Source organism: Musca vetustissima, unplaced genomic scaffold, assembly GCF_032173495.1.
Source record: "Musca vetustissima isolate MV318-11 ecotype Yass unplaced genomic scaffold, APGP_CSIRO_Mvet_v1 utg36391, whole genome shotgun sequence".
NCBI lineage: Eukaryota > Metazoa > Arthropoda > Insecta > Diptera > Muscidae > Musca > Musca vetustissima.
Genome location: NW_026879293.1, coordinates 169,657 through 191,584, shown reverse-complemented (window position 1 = coordinate 191,584; position 21,928 = coordinate 169,657). Strand labels below are relative to the sequence as shown.

At 34.4% G+C, this 21,928-nt stretch overlaps 1 protein-coding gene across 1 annotated transcript in view; it reads left to right on the top strand.

The window, feature by feature from the left end:
- The window catches only part of LOC133324112 (histone demethylase UTY), a 182,922-nt gene that overhangs the window by 74,077 nt on the left and 86,917 nt on the right, over positions 1–21,928 (top strand). Inside the window, exon 6 of the mRNA XM_061532995.1 lies at positions 6,762–6,939. Coding sequence (XP_061388979.1) covers positions 6,762–6,939 — 178 coding nt within the window. The remainder of the gene's footprint in view (positions 1–6,761; positions 6,940–21,928) is intronic.

Sequence of the window (21,928 nt, the reverse complement as noted above, 5' to 3'; positions counted from 1 at the left end):
CGTTTAATTGAAATACGTTTGTATTAACTGAACTTCGTTTAAACGATGTATCAATTATTCGCACTACACTTTATTGATGAAATAAAGAAAATTTAAATGTCTACAAGTTATCGTTTTTGAAATCATATGCGTCTTTCCGGGAAAACTTCAACTTCATATTTCTTATTTATGTAAAATACATTTAATGCTCAAAATATTCCCATAATTTGCAGCGTTTTCACATTATTAGCAATGTCATCTAAATCCATACTTGGTTGAAGTCGCGTGGGTTACCTCTTTTTTTGGCTAACAAAAACCAAAGGCTTTCAACTTTTTAACATTGATAGTACTTATAAAATACTACAAAAATGTTTAAGAGTGAATTGTAAAAAAAATCATTGGGTTTGATTTATTTAACATATAAAACTGCCGCCGAAAGTCGTGGTAACCGCGAAATGCCCATATGTTCTAAACTAATTTAAAAACAACTATGAATGGAAATTAGACAATTTTGGCGAATTTTTGAGTAATACATTTCTTTATATATTCGGATTTTTTTTAAATATTTATTAATTTAATATATTTAAATATCTTCATTCCGCAGCAGTTCCATTTTGGTTTTATGTTGCTCTACATCTACCTTGTTATATGTACCATGTCAAAAATATAGAAATTTATTGTTATTTTACTTATTTTTTTTAATCTTTCGGACATAAATTAAAAATTACAAAAAAACTTAGGTATTTTCTCTTCAGACGAAAAAATCAATAATTTTGATTTTCTAGATTTACTTTTATTCATTAAGTTCCGCGTCACTTACACGTGGAAGCGTGTAAGTGGTGTTCCCTGTTCCCTATATCGTAGGGAACGGGAACTCCATAGTCCGGACTATGGAGGTTTCTAAATGGTGGGATAAACCGGCTACTTATTTTATCCGCCGGTAACAAGTACTATATATGTCAATGCCACGGCCGCTGGTTTTATGTACCGGATTGATTCGGAGATGGACTCCGATTAGAGGCTGCCACCTCAACAAATACAAGTACGTGTGCGTTATTTTTGTCATTGGATCGGCATTATATCCCGGAATGACTGCTCCGAACCCTAATGGTCCGTGCCGTGGTAGAAAGAAATCTCGGATCCTGGTTCTGTAGTGTTTGCCGCAACCCCATCCATCACAGATCCATCTTGGTGAAATGCAATGGGTGTAGAGAATAGGTGCATTTTCGGTGTTGCTTTGGACTGATCCGGATTCAGGTGTACTGCGAAAGGAGTTACGCTTCATGCTGCGCCAACTCATCTTCCATCGTGTCTGAGGAATCGTCGATGTCGTAATATGAGACACCCTCTCAGTCTCCTCAACAGCAAAACACGCAGCACTTAACACCGCATTTTGCTGTTCCGCAATATGCGGAACATTCTAAAAAATTTGACAAAAACTCAAAATACTATGTAAGGGATTCGCTGCAATTTAGAAATAAAATACAAAACTTGACGATTAAGGACAATGAGCGGATGATGTCATTTGATGTGGTATCACTTTTTCCATGTATACCAGTGGGCCTTGGACTAGAAATAATAGCCGAAAAATAGAATGAAATTAAAGAATACACTAATATGACAGAGCTTATTTTTTAGTATTCTAAAGTTCTGCATTAAACACAACCGATATTTTCAATACGAGAATAAGATATATAAACAAAAGAAAGGACTTCCAATGGGTTCACCTGCTTCTCTGATTGTAGCTGATATAGTGATGGAGAAACTATTTGACACCTGTATGGAACAACTGAAGACCCTGTGATATTGACGAAGTACGTAGAAAACTTATTTATAATAATTGGGAGAGATGCAATAGTAGATACTTTTACGACTTTCAAAAATTTCTATCAAAGCATAAAATTTATCATGGAAGAGGAAAATAATGGTTCCATTCCATATCTCGACAACTCATAAGAAGAAAAGACGGGAACATTGAACTTGATTGGTCGCATATTAAATTTCTACTCCAAACACCCAAAACAAATGATTATCAACACATGAAGAAACCTTAAAAACAGAATATTAAATATCAGCGACAATAAGTTCCATGAAAATAATCAACATAAAATATTAGTAATACTGACCAAAAATAGTTTGCCAAAATTACTGATAGAAAATTTATTAAACAAATACAACATGCCAACGACGAAAGAGAAAACAGAAAAACATTATAAATCAAAGATTTATATTTCTGAGAGACAACGTGATATACCGTATTGAATGTGATGGATCAAAAGATGATAAATATGGAAAAATGTATGTGGGTACCACGAAAAACAAACTTAAAACATGATTATCTCAACACAAATCGGACATAAAATTAAGGAACCAAAACAACAACCAAAATACCGCTCTTGCAGAACACTGTAAACTTAAAAATCACATACCAAACTTTGACGACATACGTGTATTGCCGTCAGAGAACAATTACAACAGAAGGTTAACATTGGAGATGTTACATATTAATAACATACCAACAAACTTAAAAATAAACCAGTAAGGAATTAACGTCATCCAAGTCTCAATTGGATACGTTGTGCAAAATTTGGTGTTAATCGGAAAACATTAGGAGTTCGGTGCATCATTTATGTAAAATCGGACGAATATATATGCACTGTTAGACCTATATCGAAATCTGAACCGATTTTTTCGAAATTATCACACATTACTCTAGACTCAATTCAGTACGCTATGCCAAATTTTGTGCAAATCGAAGGACTTTGGTACGCCATTTACCTAAAATCGGACGAAAATATATATGGGAGCTATATCGAAATCTGAATCGATATTCCCGAAACTTACCACTCATCATTCTAGACAATTCATTGCGCAATGCTAAAGTTCGTGTAAATCGGACGAAAATATATATGGTAGCTATATCGAAATCTGAACCGATTTTCCAGAAACTTACCGATCATAATTCTAGACTTAATTCATTACGCTATGCCAAATTTCGTGCAAATCGAAGGATATAAATGGGCTTTGGTGCACCATTACCTAAAATCTGACGAAAATATATATAGGAGCTATATCTAAATCTGAACCGATTTTTACGAAATTTAACACATATCATTGTAGACTTAATTTAGTATGCTGTGCCGAATTTCGTGCATATCGAAGGATATAAAGGGACTTTGGTGCGTTTACCTTAAAACGGACGAAAATATATATGGGAGCTATATATAAATCTGAAACGAATTTTCCCAATTTCAATAGGATTCGTCCATTCAAAAATTCGAATTTCATCCAATTCAAATCAAAAATGCGACCTGCACTTTGTACAAAAATATACACAAAGACAATACCATAGTGTGGTGAAGGGTATAATTACCCTGAAGGAAATGTGGGGTGTTGTATCGCTTTTGACTACTATTGAACGCAATGCTGTACTTCAAGCCTCTGGGCCTCAGCATTAAGTGTCAGGCTGCGCGTAGCGCTCTAAGGCTGCATGAACAAAAACTCTGGCGAAACTGTACCTTTGGGCATGGTAGTGTTCTGAATGAACCAGGTATAGCATTGGACCAACGCGCTAAACTAAGCGACTATATATCACCAATCCTTAGATTTGACGATGTAGATGTCGTTATTCCTAGTAGAGACGACTGGAAACGAAGTAACCCTCCTCTGGACGGTCTGGCCTTCTATACAGACGGATCCAAGATGGATGAAGGTACTGGGGCAGGCGTCTACTGTGAAAGGTTAGGCCTTGAGTTAACTACAAGCTGGATTGCAACTGTAGTGTTTTCCAAGCTGAAATCTTCGCGATCTGGAATGCGGCGGAATTGATAAAAAGTCTGGATGCTGAGGTCGTTGAACCGGTGACTACCTTTGTGGATAGTCAAGCGGCTCTTAAAGCCATCAAATCTTGTTACATCAAATCCGAAGCCGTCTTGGAGCAGCTCTGGAAGAACTTACCCATAGCTATCGGTTGTGTTGGGTACCAGGACATTGTGACATCTTGGGTAATGAAAGAGCGGACGAACTAGCTAGACGAGGATCTCAATCCACCGATCTAGAAACTGATGACTCAATCAAACCACCAACATGTCTTTTCTATAGGAACTTTGAGGCATTCTTTGACGAAATAGCCTGTGAACTTTGGCACAACGAACCTAGGTGCAACGTGTCAAGATCCATTTGGCCGAACCTGAGCAAAGCTAAAATTAGAGTGATGACGGGAATCATCACTGGTCACTGCAACATCAGGGCTTTTACTAGTAAATGGGTAAATGGGAGGAAACAGAGACAATTGAGCATCTCCTGTGTCATTGCCCAGCCCTGGCTTACAGGCGGCACAGACTAGTGGGTGCTCATTTTCTACCGAGTCTTAGCTTCTTCTCAACAACCGAACCTGATTTAATCTACAGCATAATTAGAAACATAAAGCGGTTAGGAACATACAACCTTGGCACGTAACACATCTTCTGTCTGACTCATAGAGCCATCGACCTTCATTCTTCTTTCATTCATTTATGTAAGATTCTCAACCGGTCTCAGAGTGCTGCAGCCACATAAGTGACTGCACATCCCCAAACCTAACCTAACCTACTATTGTGGCGACATGTCAACAACTTGTCTACATATCATTTAACAAGAAGAAGCATTTGTTATGTTAACAGCCAACTGAGCATGATTATGCTTATTCTTACTTTTCTTTTATTAGAAATATGCTGGCGGCAATAGACAGAAATTTTGTTAAAAGCGCGTGTTAAAAGTTATTGAAGTCAATCATAATTATTTTAATTAATTGTTGAAGAAACAATTTTAAGCAAAAAAATAATAATAATAAAAAATTAAAAGTGACATATTGATTTACTACTGACCGTGTCTACATATGTGACACTGTGTCTATATATACAAACTACTGACTTACTACTGACCATGTCACTATTTCATTTCCAATGACAAGCACATGTTAAATGTCAATAGTAAAATGCATTGTGTTGGGTATAGTCTGTCAATAATATTGGTGACAATAACATTCAAAACGGGGTTAAAGCTGCTCAGAATATTCTACAGAAATGTTCACCATAAAGTTTTACTATAAGTCTAGGTTTTTTAGACATTTGATCGCGCAAATTTTTCAACTTTGGATGAGTATTACTCTGAAGCTGTACCTACTACTTACACAAAATATATATCAAATTACGCAGATTCGCGACTACAATAATCTTATAATCGATTTTTATAAATTCCTGTTTGCGTATTAAAGCTAGAAGTAAAATTAAAAAAACACTCAAAATCGAGCTTCAAAATGTCAGCACCATTTAAAGGCAGATGCAGATAAAATTTTGAAAAATGATACATAGTAGACGTAGTCCTCATTTTGTTGGCTCCTAGTTTTACTTTGACACGAAGACCGTGAATTGAGTGGCTTAGTAACAAATCGATAGAGAACATAAAAAACTGGTTCGCTTCAACCTGTTTTTACACATTTTTTCACATTAAAGTAGATACAGCTTCCACGCATATAAACTTAGGAGGTAAATATCATGAAAAGTTTGCAACGACAGACCAATAAACCCAAAACTATTCTCTTTTTTCATATACTTAAGTAATTCCCAAGTTATAAAGGGGTGAACCTCGGCTTCAGCTATGTTAAAAAATTGGCAATGTTGCCCATATACCGAATATATAATCATACATTTTGAACAAAAAATTAAAAATGTTCTTTTTTTAAGACATTTCCCAGTATTTTTTCGACTAAGTGCCTTAAAGTAACATGAAACTTAATTTTAGGTATATTAACCCTAAAATGAGTTAATATACCTCATATATATTAACCCTAAAATGAGTTTTTGTTTTTTTTAAGATTTTTGACGTTTAGGCTGATTTTTGAGTTTTAGTCTATTTTGAGACTTATAGTAAAACTTTATAGTGAACATTTCTGTATAATATTCTGAGCAGCTTTAACCCCGTTTTGAATGAGTTTTCAATCACTTCTGGAAAAAGGGACCGAAAAGAACCCTTCAATTAGTCGGTTGAGGGTTAAAGTTGTACACCAAAATATTCCTCCATATTTTATCAATAATATTGGCGACGGCACTATATACCTAAAATGCAAGGATTTCCAGAAATCATAATTCGAAAATTATCAAAATTCTTGAAAAGGGGGAAATTGCCCCGTCTTTTTAGATTATCTCCCGACGTAAACTTTCAAAACGCCGATACACGTGTCTTCTTTTTTTAGTCCCTCTTTCATAATCTGTTGGAATTTCCCGGTAATTAATTTAGTATATTATTAGTAATTTATGTAGTAATTTAAGTTTCTTGTCAATTTCCAATCAAAAATATTATCAATATTGGTCCACTATTTAGGGTAGCCCCCATATGACGTTGCCTCTCAGATTTCGTTATTTTGAGGAGCTTGGTCACGTTAGTTATTTTAGACATGTTGGGTAAGTTTTTCAACTGAATTGGTTCTAATTTGATATTTTGGGTTCACATGGGGTGTAAATATCTATCCCAATTTCTTGGTATTTTGAGGATTATGGTATGTTGAAGGTCCGAGTGCAATTTTCCAAACTGAGAGTCTATAGCTTTATGTTCTCCTTTTCAGTTGATAGCAATATAAAAGTCTTGATTAATAATAGGGATTTTAAATGTGCACCTCGGTGGTGGGTACAAAAAGTTCACCGAGCATAAATACGTTTTGTTTATAAAAATATATAACACATTAAAACCGTTCACTGCCACTTAGAATACTTATATTGATGAATTAATTTTTCATTTAATTTTAGAGTTTTATACCAGCAACAAAATCAACCCACAGATGCTTTGCAGGCATACATATGCGCTGTTCAATTAGATAAGAGTCATAGAGCAGCATGGACAAATCTTGGAATTTTATATGAGAGTTGCAATCAACCCAAAGATGCATTTGCTTGTTATTTGAATGCTGCTAGAAGTGTCACTGCGGTAAGTAGTAACCTAAAGGTTATGAAAATTTTTAACTTCACATAAAACAGAATCATATTAAATCATCAATATATCGATCACTACCAGCGTAGGTCACCCAGAATGAAAGATGAAAGAGGTATATATGTATATATATATATATATATATATATATTTCAATAAATTTATTAAAATCTTATGAGCAACATTTTAATAGAATATGGAGTCCGGTTCAATAAATTAATGACGAAAATGACACACGATGATTCGAGTTAAAAGAATGAAATGTTTTACAAAACATCCTTATTCGATTTTGTAATATCTTAAAATGAATACAATAGCTACAAATGAAGATATGTAGCTATCGCTTCTAGTATAATAGGGTCGCCAGAAAAAACGATCACGGCGTATCTCCGAACTTTGACCTATTATATTTCATATACTCACAAAGGTCTTTCAACCCCAATATAAATTTTTCACTCGCATCAAACTCTTGTCGCACAGCGTATCGAACTAACTGATTTCAGGAATGAATAGTGGAACCTTGGCTTTTAATAAATATGATGTTTTATTTTTTGGAAATAAATTTAAATATCGTTTTTTATGAAAGTCTAATGCGTTCAAAATTCTCGCGTTGTACTATTTTATGTTTTTAGTTAAGAATTATGTTGGTTTTCTTTATTTTCGTGTAAATTATTTGCTGTGTCATCACAACAACACAGTGCAAAAATAATAGATAATAGTTCAGTTTGAACGCATTTTTTGTCGGGATGGAAAGGGCATTTTTATAATGTTTAAGTACATCTTTTGTCTTCTTCCATTTCCTGTTTCTGTAACAGAAATGTTTTCTACGATGACGAATTCGGATAACGCCGGCTTATCGAAAAAATCGGTAAATTGAAACTAAAAATCTTTAACTAAAATTTTAAATTTTCAAACACTTTACTTTCCTTTATAGAAATCCCGGATAATTGAAAATCCGTAAAAGTGAAAGACTTTCTTGTTGAAAAAATACAAATATATATACGAAATTAAATTTCCGTGTCAAATTTTTTTCGCGAGGAAGTAACATGTTTGTTTGTTTTTCACACATTCTTCCTATAATTACTGTGTAATTTTAGCAATCGTTGACGAATTCACAGAACTGTTGTAAGTCAACATTGAGAAAATTCAACTAAAAATGATTTGTCGAACCGGAGATAGTTTCTTTATATAAAATAACGACGACAGCTGATGATTTTATAAAATTGTAGATTTTACTGTTATTTATAAAAAGTGCATTTAAGAAATCCCAAAAGGAAGGTCAGGAAGAAAAATCTCCATCAATATCTATGGGGGCAATTGCATATTGTGAACTATATCATGAAGAATGATAATTTTATCAATATTTTTACTATTTCACTTGGTTAGACAACGAAGGGTGATCTGACAATTTTCGATGTCTTTGACTACGTATCTATCATTTGGCAGCACCTTGTTTATGACATAAGGACCCTTAAATTTTGGCAAAAGCTTTTTGTTAAATCCTACTGTTGTGTCTACATTCTTTATTACTACGAAATCTCCTACTTTGAATGAACTGACTTTATAACCCTTTTCCATGGACCTTTGCTCGTTATACTTCTGTGTGTTTGTAATAGCAGCCTCTGCTTTGTCTCTTATTTCCTCAATACCCCCCGGGGTCCAACAATTTCTCCTCTAGGTATTCGGATAGCTTGTCCACTACTTCGCCTGAGGCGAGTGCACTGCTACTTTCACATGATCTATATTTGTGTCTCCTAAAAAGTCAGAAAACTCCTTCGAGGTCAAACAACTTCCTCTATCCGTTATGCATCTAACTGGTCTGCTATAGTAGTCGAAATACTTTAATAATGCCGCATTGACTTCTTTAGTGCTCGTTGTGAGAACCGGGTACAATCTAACAAACTTCGTAAATGCGTCAATAATGACCAAAATATGTTTTCTCTTTGATTGAAGTGATGGTAATGGACCCAAATGATCTAAATGGATTGTATGGAAAGGTCTTTGCTCCTTCGGTATACTGTGTAGTGTACACTTCAGAAATTTTTCCTATACTTTTGCTTTATTTCAGGAAACCAGTAATGATCTCTCATTTTTAAATAACATTTATCCACTCCTAAATGACCTAATTTCTCGTGTATATTTCTAATTACCACGTTTTCCATTTGCTTCGGAACAAAAAATCGTATATCACCATTAATTTTTTTATACACCACACCATTCACCATATCATACCCACTCACCGTACCTCTCTCTAGCTTTATTTTTAAATCTGCTATTTCCTTGTCTCTAGCTTGGGCTGCGCACAATTGAAAATCTATATCCTCTGCCTCTATAGTTGCTACCACGTTATTGTTTTGATCAATCCTAGATAAGGCATCCACGTGACCCATTTTCACTTCCGGCCTATGAACAATTAAGTAATTATAATTTTCCAATTCTAACGCCCATCTTGCGATTCGACTATTAATGTTTCTCTTGGCTAGAGTTAGTGCGAGAGAATTACAATCTGTCACAATTTTGAAGCATATTCCTTCCAAATATACTCTAAACCTTCTCAAGGAATAAATGATAGCCAATGTTTCCAATTCAAAGCTATGATATCTTGTTTCTGGATCTGTGGATCTAATATTGGACTAGATGCTTCTTAAGGATCTCAAAGGCTCTAATACTATTCCTTCACAAATTTCCTAAAATATGAACATAAACCTAAAAATGCTTGCATCTCTATAACGTTTTTCGGCATTGGATACTGCTTAATTGAATCAATATGTGCATCAGATGGTTCTATACCTTTCCTTGAAACTTTATACCCTAAATACCCTATCTTAGTATAAGCGAACATACATTTCTGAATTTCGAGCTTCAGCCAATACATAGCTAATCTGCTCAAACTCTTCTCCAACAACATAATGTGTTCTTCTAGTGTTTTCGAGGCTATTACAATACCATCCATATATATTACCATTTCATTTTTCTCCAAAAAGTCATGAAAAATTCCGGCAATGAAACGCTGAAATATAGCCGGTCCATTTTTAAGCCCAAAAGACAGCCTCAAAAATTCATATTGTGCGTTAGGGACCACAAAGGATGTATACTTTGTCGAATCATCGTCCAATTTGACCTGATAAAGACCTGACTTCAAATCCATAATGGTGAACCATGATTTTCCCTCCAAATGTTCTAAGCAATCCTCTATCAGCGGGAGGGGGTAATTATCCCTCACTATAATTTTATTTAAGGCCTATAATCTATACACATTCTACATTTTCCACTCTTCTTTTTAGTCAACACAATTGGCACGACAACCTTCTCGGTGAGCAGTATGGCACGTTTCCAGAATTCACCAAAATTGACGCTTTGAACTTCGATGTCTTCGGGTTCATGTTAAATTTCTCAAAATAATTCTCTTGAATCAAACTCCGAATTGCCTTCTTATCCTGTAGTTCTAAAGATGGATTAATATCCCAATTTTCTTTGTCATCTTCTATTTCGATGTTACATATCCCCTGTATATGACTAATTTCATCTTCTTTCATCTTGTTAATACAACATATAGCCTGTCGGTGTTTTACCCACTCATTTTCCTTATCTTCCTTAATTTCCACAAGAACACCACACAAATTTACATTGGTTTCATTTTTTATTTTTAACGGCTCTTTCTTTTTTTCGTTTTGTGTGTCCGTGTACAAAAATAAATTAATTTTATTTCCGGAATTAACAAATTCATTGGGATCCGGTCCCCCACTCTCCCAAGCAATAAGGAACAAGGGGCATCATCATCACTTAAAACATGAAAATTCATTTTTTCGCTTTTATTTTTAAACTCCAATACTGCTGCTATCTGTCCAAATGTCCTCAGCCATCTACCGTCCACACCTTTAAATCTCAAATCTCTTTCCACCTTCAAAATCAATTTGGGGCTCAACGATTGTATCACTGCCTTGTTTATGAAACTACAAGGGCTACCGGTGTCAATTAGGGAAGAAACAAAATAAAAATCAGAACCGGACGTTTCGCGACCCAAAGCTACTCTTATCTTTGTATTCCAGCTCAGTTCTTCCTCCGGCACTGCTGCTACTGTTCTTAAAGGGCAATGCATTCTCAAATGGCCCATTATGCCACACTTAAAAGAAGATCCCAACGGTCGCTTCTCCTTCGGGCAGCTGGTTGCGTACTGCCCAAACTCATGGCAATTGTAGCATCTTAACTGGACCAATGTCTTCATTTCCAAACCGCTGTTTGTCTGCCTTTGGCTTCTTTCCTCCACAAGCTTTTCATATTTTGGAATCAATTTCTTAAAGCGGGCTACTGTGTCCACGTTGAGGAATATTGTTGCGGCCATCGTCTTTTCTTGGAGGCCCTCTACAATATACTCCACCAGCTCACCTTCGCTTATTGGAGCATCTTCTGCAATTTCCTGCATTACTAGGACGTTCCGGTGTAAACTTTCTTTGCCTCTGCTCCATTTTCTGCTGTCCAACTTTTTTAGTATGATCTTGGCACCAACCGCTTTTTTAATCTCGGCAAGCATTTCATTTTTCAATCCTTGCCAATTGTCCGACTTCGTATTTCTCATAAATAAAGCTTCCCGCCATCATGCGGCGTGCATACAAAAATTTATCTGCCTTTGCGCAGCCAACCACCTTTGTAATTTTCTCGAATTCCGCTACCCATTTTTCAATGCCGTACCGTTAAACTTTTCAACGCCCCTTCAATATCTGCAAAACTGGACATGCTTCCTTTTCCAGCTCTCTGCGCTTCCATTTCGTTTATTTCCTTTTCTAGTTTCAGCATTCTCAGCTTCGTTTCGAGAAGCTTTATCTGCATTTCCTCTGCTTCGCCTTCAACCGCTTGTTCTGCCTGTTCCGGCGTACCTTTTTCCATTTCGGCCTGTGGTGATCTTGCCGCTCCAACAAATCTATTCCAAATGTGTTACCTCGTTCATTAACTGCTCACGCACCATTGCTTTTTGTTTAAAGTTTTTTTCTTTTCAGCCACCACTTTACACAAATCACTTTTTATTTAATTTGTTTATATTTGTCTTCAGTTCTTTCGAATTTAATTTCTTCACTTCAGTTTTTCTTTTTTAAAAAGTTTAACTTCTTTTTCTCTACTGTACTTTTTCTTTGCTTTGTGGATTCGCGCACACCTGATGATGTTTGCTTTTCGGTCGCTCAATACTGAATGGCGTCCTTTCTTTATTTCATCATCCATTATTCTTAAATCTAGTATACATACATAGTTGTACATAGTTCAGTACACCTAAGTCTGTTTTTACACGGTAGATTGGTTCCAGAAGAAGACGTGTAAAAAAAAAACGGGTAAAAAAGACATTGATCTTATACATAAAGGGAATTCTTCCCCTATATTAGTGCTATTCACATTTGCTTTGACCAGTAAAAATTATATGCGCTAAAGAAGAATTCACTTAAATCTTTAAGTTAGTGTTCGCAAACTATCGGCACTATCGATGGTTTCAGACTTTTTTCTTTCATAAATACTTTTTTGTGATATGAACATACTTCTCAAAAATTAAATTTGACAAAAAAATTTAAGTACCTAAAATTTTCAAATCGTGCTAAATGGAATAAAATCGTCTAAAAAAATTTAAAATATTCAATTTTCAAACCGTGTTATATCAAAACCGTGTACAAAAAGACCGTTACGGTGGGCTTTCCTAAATGCAAATTATTCTGTAATTTAAAGATTTTCAGTAATACGGAGTGATTTGATAGGAAATTGCAATATTTGACTCCAAAAACCATTTCAGTTATCCGATATTTTCAGTTATGCGAAGTTTCACTTATGCTGTGTAAATTGTAAGCGATTAATATGAAATGTAATGGTGCAGAAAATAATTTTCACTTATCCGATATTTTTCAGTTAAGCGACTTACAGTAAAGCGGAGTTGACTGTAGTCGGAACTTTTTTCCAATTATCGGCAATAGTCGGCATGTCGTATTTTAGTTAAACAAAAATATTTATTTAATTAATTTTTTTGCTATTTTCATTAATTATTTTCAATTAATTCATTATTTCATTAATTACTGTGCGACAAAATAGAATTTTTTTGATAATTACCGGGAAAATCCAACAGATTATGAAAGAGGGGCTAAAAAAAAAGACACGTGTATCGGCGTTTTGAAAGTTTACGTCGGGAGGTAACCTAAAAAAGGGGGGCAATATTCCGACTTTTCTAGAATTTTTATAATTTTCGAATTATGATTTCATGAAATCCTTGCATTTTAGGTATATAGTGTCTTCGGCAATATTACTGACAAAATATCTGGGAATATTTTGCTATACAACTTTAACCCTCAACCGACTCATTAAAGGGGTCTTTTCTGTCCCCTTTTCCAGGAGTGATTGAAAACTCATTCAAACCGAGGTTAAAGCTGCTCAGAATATTCCTCAGAAATGTTCGCCATAAAATTTTACTATAAGTCTCAGAATAGACTAAAACTCAAAAATCAGTCTAAACGTCAAAAATCTAAAAAAAACAAAAACTCATTTTAGGGTTAATATCGTACTTATTACTAGTTTTTACCCATTTTCCCACAAGATGTCGTTTTAGAAGGATAGTATAAGGGACAAAAATATTCTCCATCAATTTTTAGCATAAGTCACTGAACAAGAGAAATCTGTATATATAATGTATATACCGAATATATAGTCATACATTTTGAACCAAAAAATCAAAATGTTCTTGTATTTTTTACGAAGACATTTCCCAGTATTTTTTTTCGACTAAGTGCATTAAAGTAACATGAAACTTAATTTTAGGTATATATTTATATTCAATATTTTTTAAGAAATTTACATTATAAAATTTTATATAATAACAGCAGACTTTAGTTAATTTTTACTGCAAATTTCTTAAAAACTATTGAATATAAATATATAGTTTATTCTGAGTCTTGAAGTGGATTTTGACGTAGAATATTTTATTATTTGACATTATATACCTAAAATTAAGTTTCATGTTACTTTAATGCACTTAGTCGAAAAAAATACTGGGAAATGTCTTCGTAAAAAATACAAGAACATTTTAATTTTTTGGATCAAAATGTATGACTATATATTCGGTATATACATTATATATACAGATTTCTCTTGTTCAGTGACTTATGCTAAAAATTGATGGAGAATATTTTTGTCCCTTATACTATCCTTCTAAAACGACATCTTGTGGGAAAAATGGGTAAAAACTAGTAATAAATACGATATTAACCCTAAAATGAGTTTTTGTTTTTTAAGATTTTTGACGTTTAGACTGATTTTTGAGTTTTAGTCTATTCTGAGACTTATAGTAAAATTTTATGGCGAACATTTCTGTAGAATATTCTGAGCAGCTTTAACCCCGGTTTGAATGAGTTTTCAATCACTCCTGGAAAAGGGGACCGAAAAGACCCCTTTAATGAGTCGGTTGAGGGTTAAAGTTGTATAGCAAAATATTCCCAGATATTTTATCAGTAATATTGCCGAAGACACTATATACCTAAAATGCAAGGATTTCATGAAATCATAATTCGAAAATTATAAAAATTCTAGAAAAGGGGGAATATTGTCCCCCCTTTTTAGGTTGCCTCCCGACGTAAACTTTCAAAACGCCGATACATGTGTCTTCATTTTTTAGCCCGTCTTTCATAATCTGTTAGAATTTCCCGGTAATTATTTTTTGTGTTGCACAGTGTTATTATTATTACAATCGGATTCGATTCCATCAGCGTTGAATTAAAAAAAAATTATATAAAATAATTGTATTTATTAAAATATTACAATTATAAAACATGGTGACGACTTCGGGAACCTTTTATCCAATTCTCGGCATGGCTAAATAAGGCATTTCAAAAGTTAAAAGAATTTAAGATTAAAACCATGTCTTCCATTATGAAAAACCATTAAAAACTGATGTTTTTATAAATCAATCGTTATTTAGAGCACTTATTTAACATTTTATCCAATTTTGAGCCAAAATTATCGAAAGGTGCTTATTATTCACCCACATGCCGACTATAGAAAAACCTTAAAAATGTTTGTTCCCAAGGGCGGCATCGATAAAAATATCATAATTACAAATATTTTTTAATGATTTTAAATTTTAAAGTATTCTCTTCTATGTTCTTTACAATTGCGAAGAAGATCCTTGTGAAAAATGTATAATTTTAATATAGTTACAAGTCTTTTGAAATCGACATGCCCAAACATGAATTATCGCTAGTGTTGACAAACCTCATTGACCCAAATGCCAAATTTTGACGGAATAAATGAACTTAGCTCGATGCGATTTTACACATATGTAGATAGGTTGCAGTATTATTGAAGATTATTCAAGGTATTTTTTGTATTTCTATAAAACAGATGCCGACTATTGGTACATGCCGGAATTAGGTGGGTTTACCCTATGTACCAAAAATCATTGATGTGGTACGAAAATAAAAAACCGAGTTTTCGAAAATGGAATAAATTGCAATATTGCCTATATATAAAATAACACAAAAAAATTTTGATTAGCATGTGCGAAAAAATTCACCCGAAACCAAACAGAAAATCCATATGGCAACAACAACAAAATGCAAGCTTATTTTTGTCCTTTCTCTCCCATTCGTCACAGCAATAACAAATCACAGAACACATGCGTTTCATGCAAGTTTGTTTTTGTTTTTTCGCTGCTATATCATCGCAACAACAAAACATGGAACACTTGCGTTTCTTCGGACCGTCCCCAGCAAATACATTTATAAAAATTAAGATATGTTACAAAATGTTGCAAACATAAATATGTTTGGAACCACACATATTTCTAACATATATTTTTCTGTGTGTAGGAATAATAGGAAACGAAATAGCTATATACACGCCTGGAGTGAAACCGACCGACCTACAATAGATGTAAATAATTCCAAAACTTTTAGTGAGACGCGTCTAGAAACGGAAATGTGTCTGGCAACGGAAACCCACAAAATTCATTGAGATAGCAAGGGGACTGGGAAAACACACAAAAATTGTATGGGGAGATTTAAATCAGGATATAGCAAAGTAAATCATCACACAAGATGTATAGAAGACAGGGAAACGTTAGAACATTTCCTGTGTCACTACCCAGCCTTTTCAAGCTTTCCAACCTAATTCTTAGCAAATTAAACTTACTAACTTACCTGGCTCGTCCCGGAATTCGAATTCGTAGCCTTCCCCTTCTGCGTGAACCATTAGTAGGCTCGCTTTTATATGCCATTTATTCTGGAGCATCACCATCCATTCGATGACCTAGCCAACGCAGTCGCTGCAGCTCGATACGACTGACTATGTCGACGCAGATCGGCCTCATGCTTATAACCCATACACACAGTACACAGTACGTTGAAGTCAATGATCTTCAACATTTTCGTTTTTGATGGGGATTTTTGTGCCTGATCTTCCTTTCGAGATTTATCTAGCGGCATATTTATAAATAATTCCAAGTTGTCTGATGTTGAACGTTTGTTCTATTTGCGGCATAAGACAATCGTGGTTTTGTTCTTGCTTGAGAATCACTCAATGACAAATTCGATAATACTCGGATTTTAGTAAATCGCCAGTTGTCGTCATTGTTTAATATTCCAATTCTCCACAAAGATACTTCCTATGGTTAAAAAAGAGATTCCACGCGGCATATAATCAGTGATGACTAATGCGCCAACGGACCAATGGGATCCGATTATTTGCTTTCGCCTTTCCGAGGACTACACAAGCTTTATGGCAAGAAAGTGTCAAAAACAAATCAGCACTTTCTTCGTGGAAAGATGTAGATACCTTTCATTCGGAAAGGATAAACATGCTCGTGTGTTTGGAATATTAAGGAGACACATTTATTCCCTTGGATAAATCTAAATCGCTAAATACAGCTAAGAAATGCGTTTCGGAACATTCATCATCCCCTTCAATTTGTCATGAGAAACACCACCGACTTTATTTGTGCCATAAATTCAATAAATTATCCATTTGTAAAGCGCCATCAGCGGCTTCATACTAAACAACTTCGTAAATATTGCGTCCTGAACATTTTGTTGGAATGCTCACACTGCACTATACACCTATCGTATCTATTACATGATATAATTTATTTGTATTGTTTTGAAACATACCTTAATGATCCAATGGGTCGGAATGTTTAACCCTTTGAGCCCCAATTTTTTTCCTGTGACTATAGAACTATTTTCTGTGCACAGATTTAATGTAACTATCCTAAATAGGATATGAAAAAAATTAGACGTCGCTACATCCTTGCATTCGGGAGATACAGTACATTCATTCTGAAAAATAAAAGTCGAATATCAAGAAAAACGGCGACCAGACTTAACGCCCAAAATTGATTTTGGGCGTTATGTCTGCCCAAACCCCGGACATAACCCCCAAAATGAAATTGGGCGTTGTGTCCCCATATACTGCGGACATAATGCCCAAAAATAATAGGACATAACACCACATTTTTTTGGGCGATATGTCCGCATACGAAATGGACATAACGCCCAAAAAATATTTTGTCTTTTTTTTCTAAATTTAATGATTTAAATGTAATATTTTGGAAACTAGGTATGTTGTAATGCACAACTGGTTTCAAAATAACGGTATATTAGCTATTAAGAATAAGTTGTAAAAGATCAGTGGTTGATGCGTAAAATAGCAATCATCTTTCAGTTGGTTCCAAACTAGTAATAAGAATGGGTGAAATTGTTGAATTTGAGTTTGTTGTAGGCGCTCGCCGCAATTGTGAATTGGTGTATACGCCAACGAAAAAACAATTATACAAATTTAAAACTCAATACACGAATAAACCAGTGAGCGGAGCAGTATAGTCGGACGGGGCCGACCATACGATACCCTACACAACTACCACGAACTCTAACTTTCTGAGGATGTTTATTCCGAGTCTGAGTAATATTTCGTGATATTTGCCCCCTCATGCCCGATTAGAGGTCAACAACACCTCTTCCTTACTTTTTCGAATATTCAGTACAGTCCTTCTAATTACTTGTCCAGATTACCTTCACTGTGGTTTTTGTTGTGATTTTCGGATTATACTCGACTCGAAAACACACAAAAAATTAAATTTTCGGTCCATTTCATCCCAAAATTTCAATCTGATCATCACCGAAAATTGTAGGCGTTGTTCTTGACCATAATTGGAACTTCATGAAAAATTTTAAAGCCATCAGCGCGTTATTCCCCCTTTAAATTTGGTAATGAGTTACTAAATAATATCTGAATACGTAAGCACCTGTAAATATTTGACTGTAACTCCCACATCTGAGTAGATACATCACTATATTTGGTATCAATTTAAAGGCCAACCACTCCTCTTGGATAATTAGACAGCAAGAGTTTCTGAAATATGTTGATCTGAAACAGATTTTGGATGGCGTTTCGGAAATTTCACAACCACCAAAAAAAAAAAAAAAATAAATAAAAAACGAAAGCAAGTGAAAATTCTCACAGAGTAACTGGCAAATAAACAAATTACTCCCAAAATGTTCCTCCAGATGATGACCAATAAAATCAATAATCTCGCCCCAGTAGTTTTAGACCGAACATCTATAGATGAAAGCGGAACTGAGGATGAAAGTCAGCCTATCCTTCATGGTGGGTTGTTATGTGAAATATGTTTTAAAAATATGTTCTGCTTCCATGCAGGTATGCAAAACTTTGTAAACCTTGTTTTGAAGAAACACAAGAGAAATATAATAATCAAGGTACTTTAATATTATATCCATTCTGTAGACAAATTGTTGGTCAAACAAAGAGATTTATATTTGATTTGAATAAACTTCTAATTTCTATAATTGAACTGCACAAATGTTACTTTAAATAAAAATGGACATAACGCCCAATGAGCATTATGTCCGCGGCATGGGGGGACATAATGCCCAATTTCATTTTGGTGTTTATGTCCGGGGTTTGGGCGGACATAATGCCCAAAATCAATTTTTGGCTTTATGTCCGTTGGGCGTTAAGTCAGGTCGCCAAGAAAAACAAATGCAATATCGATGAAAAAGTCACTTTTAATTATTCTTTGTGTTCTTTTTTATACCATAGACAGACGACAGCCTTAATTTGCATTAAAAATTTCTTAATTTGAATAAATATTTACCCCTAGAGAGTTTCTGCATTTACGAAACAGTTTTTTGCTTCAAAACAATTGTTTGTCTGTGTGTAGGATGAACATTTTTATACCCTACACAACTATGTTGTCAGGGTATTATAGCTTTGTGCAGCCCCAAAAGTTTGTAACGCCGCGAAATATTGGTCCTAGACCCACCTTTAAGTATACCGATCGTCATATCTCGACTAGCTGAGTCGATCTTGACATGTGTGTCCGTCCGTCCGTCTGTCCATTATAATTTGTAAACACGATACAGGCCACAGTTATGGACCAATCTTCACGAAATTTTGCATGTAGGATGGGTTCTGACCAATGAAGACCCCTATTGTTTTTGGAAAAGATCGGTTAATATTTAGGGGATGAAATGGACCAAAAACATTATTTTTGTCGGTTTTTCTGGTCGCTCCAGAGGCCGCAATTATGGCCCAAATTTTTGCATGGAGAAGCGGATCGGGCCAGAGAATAAGCATGCATGTTTTGATAAAGATCGGTCAATATTTAGTGAGTCAAATGGACCCTGACTTTTGTGTGAAAAATGACAAAATTTGTATTCTATGGCATATATATTTACTCCTGGAGGATGTAGACCCGAGGAGTTGATAGGAGTGGTTGGCCTTTAAATTGATACCAAATATAGTGATGTATCTACTCAGATGTGGGAGTTACAGTCGAATATTTACAGGTGCTTACGTATTCAGATATTATTTAGTAACTCATTACCAAATTTAAAGGGGGAATATCGCGCTGATGGCTTCAAAATTTTTCATGAAGTTCCAGTTATGGTCAAGAACAACGCCTACAATTTTCGGTGATGATCAGATTGAAATTTTGGGATGAAATGGACCGAAAACTTAATTTTTTGTGTGTTTTCGAGTCGAGTATAATCCGAAAATCACAACAAAAACCACAGTGAAGGTAATCTGGACAAGTAATTAGAAGGACTGTACTGAATATTCGAAAAAGTAAGGAAGAGGTGTTGTTGACCTCTAATCGGGCATGAGGGGGCAAATATCACGAAATATTACTCAGACTCGGAATAAACATCCTCAGAAAGTTAGAGTTCGTGGTAGTTGTGTAGGGTATCGTATGGTCGGCCCCGTCCGACTATACTGCTCCGCTCACTGGTTTACATTTGTTTCGATATTTTTCGGGACTACATCTTTGGGAAATAGATACATGACATAAAGGAGGAATAGCGATTATGATCTTAGCAAAACAGCTCCCAATTTAAAAAATGGTTGAAATTTGCCTTCATTTCTTATTTTTGTTTTCATAAATATAAATAAATTTGACAAAAAAACAAATAATTTTCGACAGCATTGCCATATTGAAATTGCCTAATTCAGTATAAATTCAGTTTGATTTTGTGCATTAACAACACATAAAAATGAGTATAATGTACAAGTTAATTTGAATTAAGACTGTTAATGCAAATTAAGGCTGTCGTCTGTCTAGGCTATTACAATACTCAAAAACAATTTGGAGGGAACAATTCGTACATATCGAATGTGAAGCGATTTAAATATTTTTTACTGTATACGCTAATTGGTACTGTACACATTTTTGCACTCAACTATGTATTGAAAAGCGTATAAATGAACCAAAAATTTGAATTTTTTTATATATATATATATATATATATATTGTTTTTAATAATCAGTTCTTAACACACGTAATCCAAAAAACATACAGTCGAATTCGGATAAGCGAACGCCAGTTTATCGAAAAAATCGGGTAATTGAAACTAAAAAATGTATACTAATATTTCTGATAATTTTTCAAACACTTTACTTTGCTTAAAAGAAAAACCGGTTAATTGAAAATCTGTATAAGAGAAAGACTTTTCTGGCAAAGCAACGAGTTTCGCTTAGTTCTTTTAATTGAAATTCCTGCTTAAGAGAAAAAAATTCTCATATTAGGCATTTTCGCTTAACTGAATTCAACTGTATACACAGCTAGTAAGTGTATTAAATATAAGCTCTAAAACATATTGTTGCCTGTGGGCAACATTGGTCCACAAAGGGGTAATTTAGAATTGTACTGAATTACTAATTTTTATTGACCCTTGTTTTGGTCTTTATTTATTCGTTAAGATGTATGCGCAACCGTTTATTGCAACCCTGGGTTAGCGCTTTTGACCAGTTTTAGGTTTTTACGTAATCATAGAACAATTTTCTTTCAACAGATTTAATCCCAACCAGCATATGAACTAAATTTGACATCGCTACATCCTTGCATTCGGGAGATACAGTAAATTCTTTCCGATAAATAAAATTCCAATAAAATGAAAACCAAATGCAAAATCGACGGAAAATCATTTTAAATTATTCTCCATCAAAAATAATTCTGCTGGTAGAATTCATACAATTCGATTATGAAACGATTTAACTCTTTGTGGCCCAATGTTGCCCACAGGCAACAAAATGTTATAGAGATTATATCTATTATGCATCTAGCATATATATTTTATTTAGATTACAACGACACATATCAAAAGAAAAATCTAAAAATTTCACATTTTTGGTAAGCTTATTCGCTTTTCAATACATAGTTGAGTGCAAAAATATATGCAGTACCAATTTGTGTATAGAGTCCAAATTATTTAAATCGCTTCGTATTTCAAATTGTATATTATTATTTTTAATTCTTGTAAAAAATACATAAAGAATAACTAAAAGTATTTTTTTCCTAGATATTGCATTTCCTTTTCTTCATATTGGACTTATCAAGACTTTTTGGACTTTTTCAGAAAGAAGATACTGTATCTTCTGAATGCAAGAACGCCAAATTTTGTTTATATCCTATTTAGGATAATTGCATGAGCAGATCTACCCACAAATGGCTCCA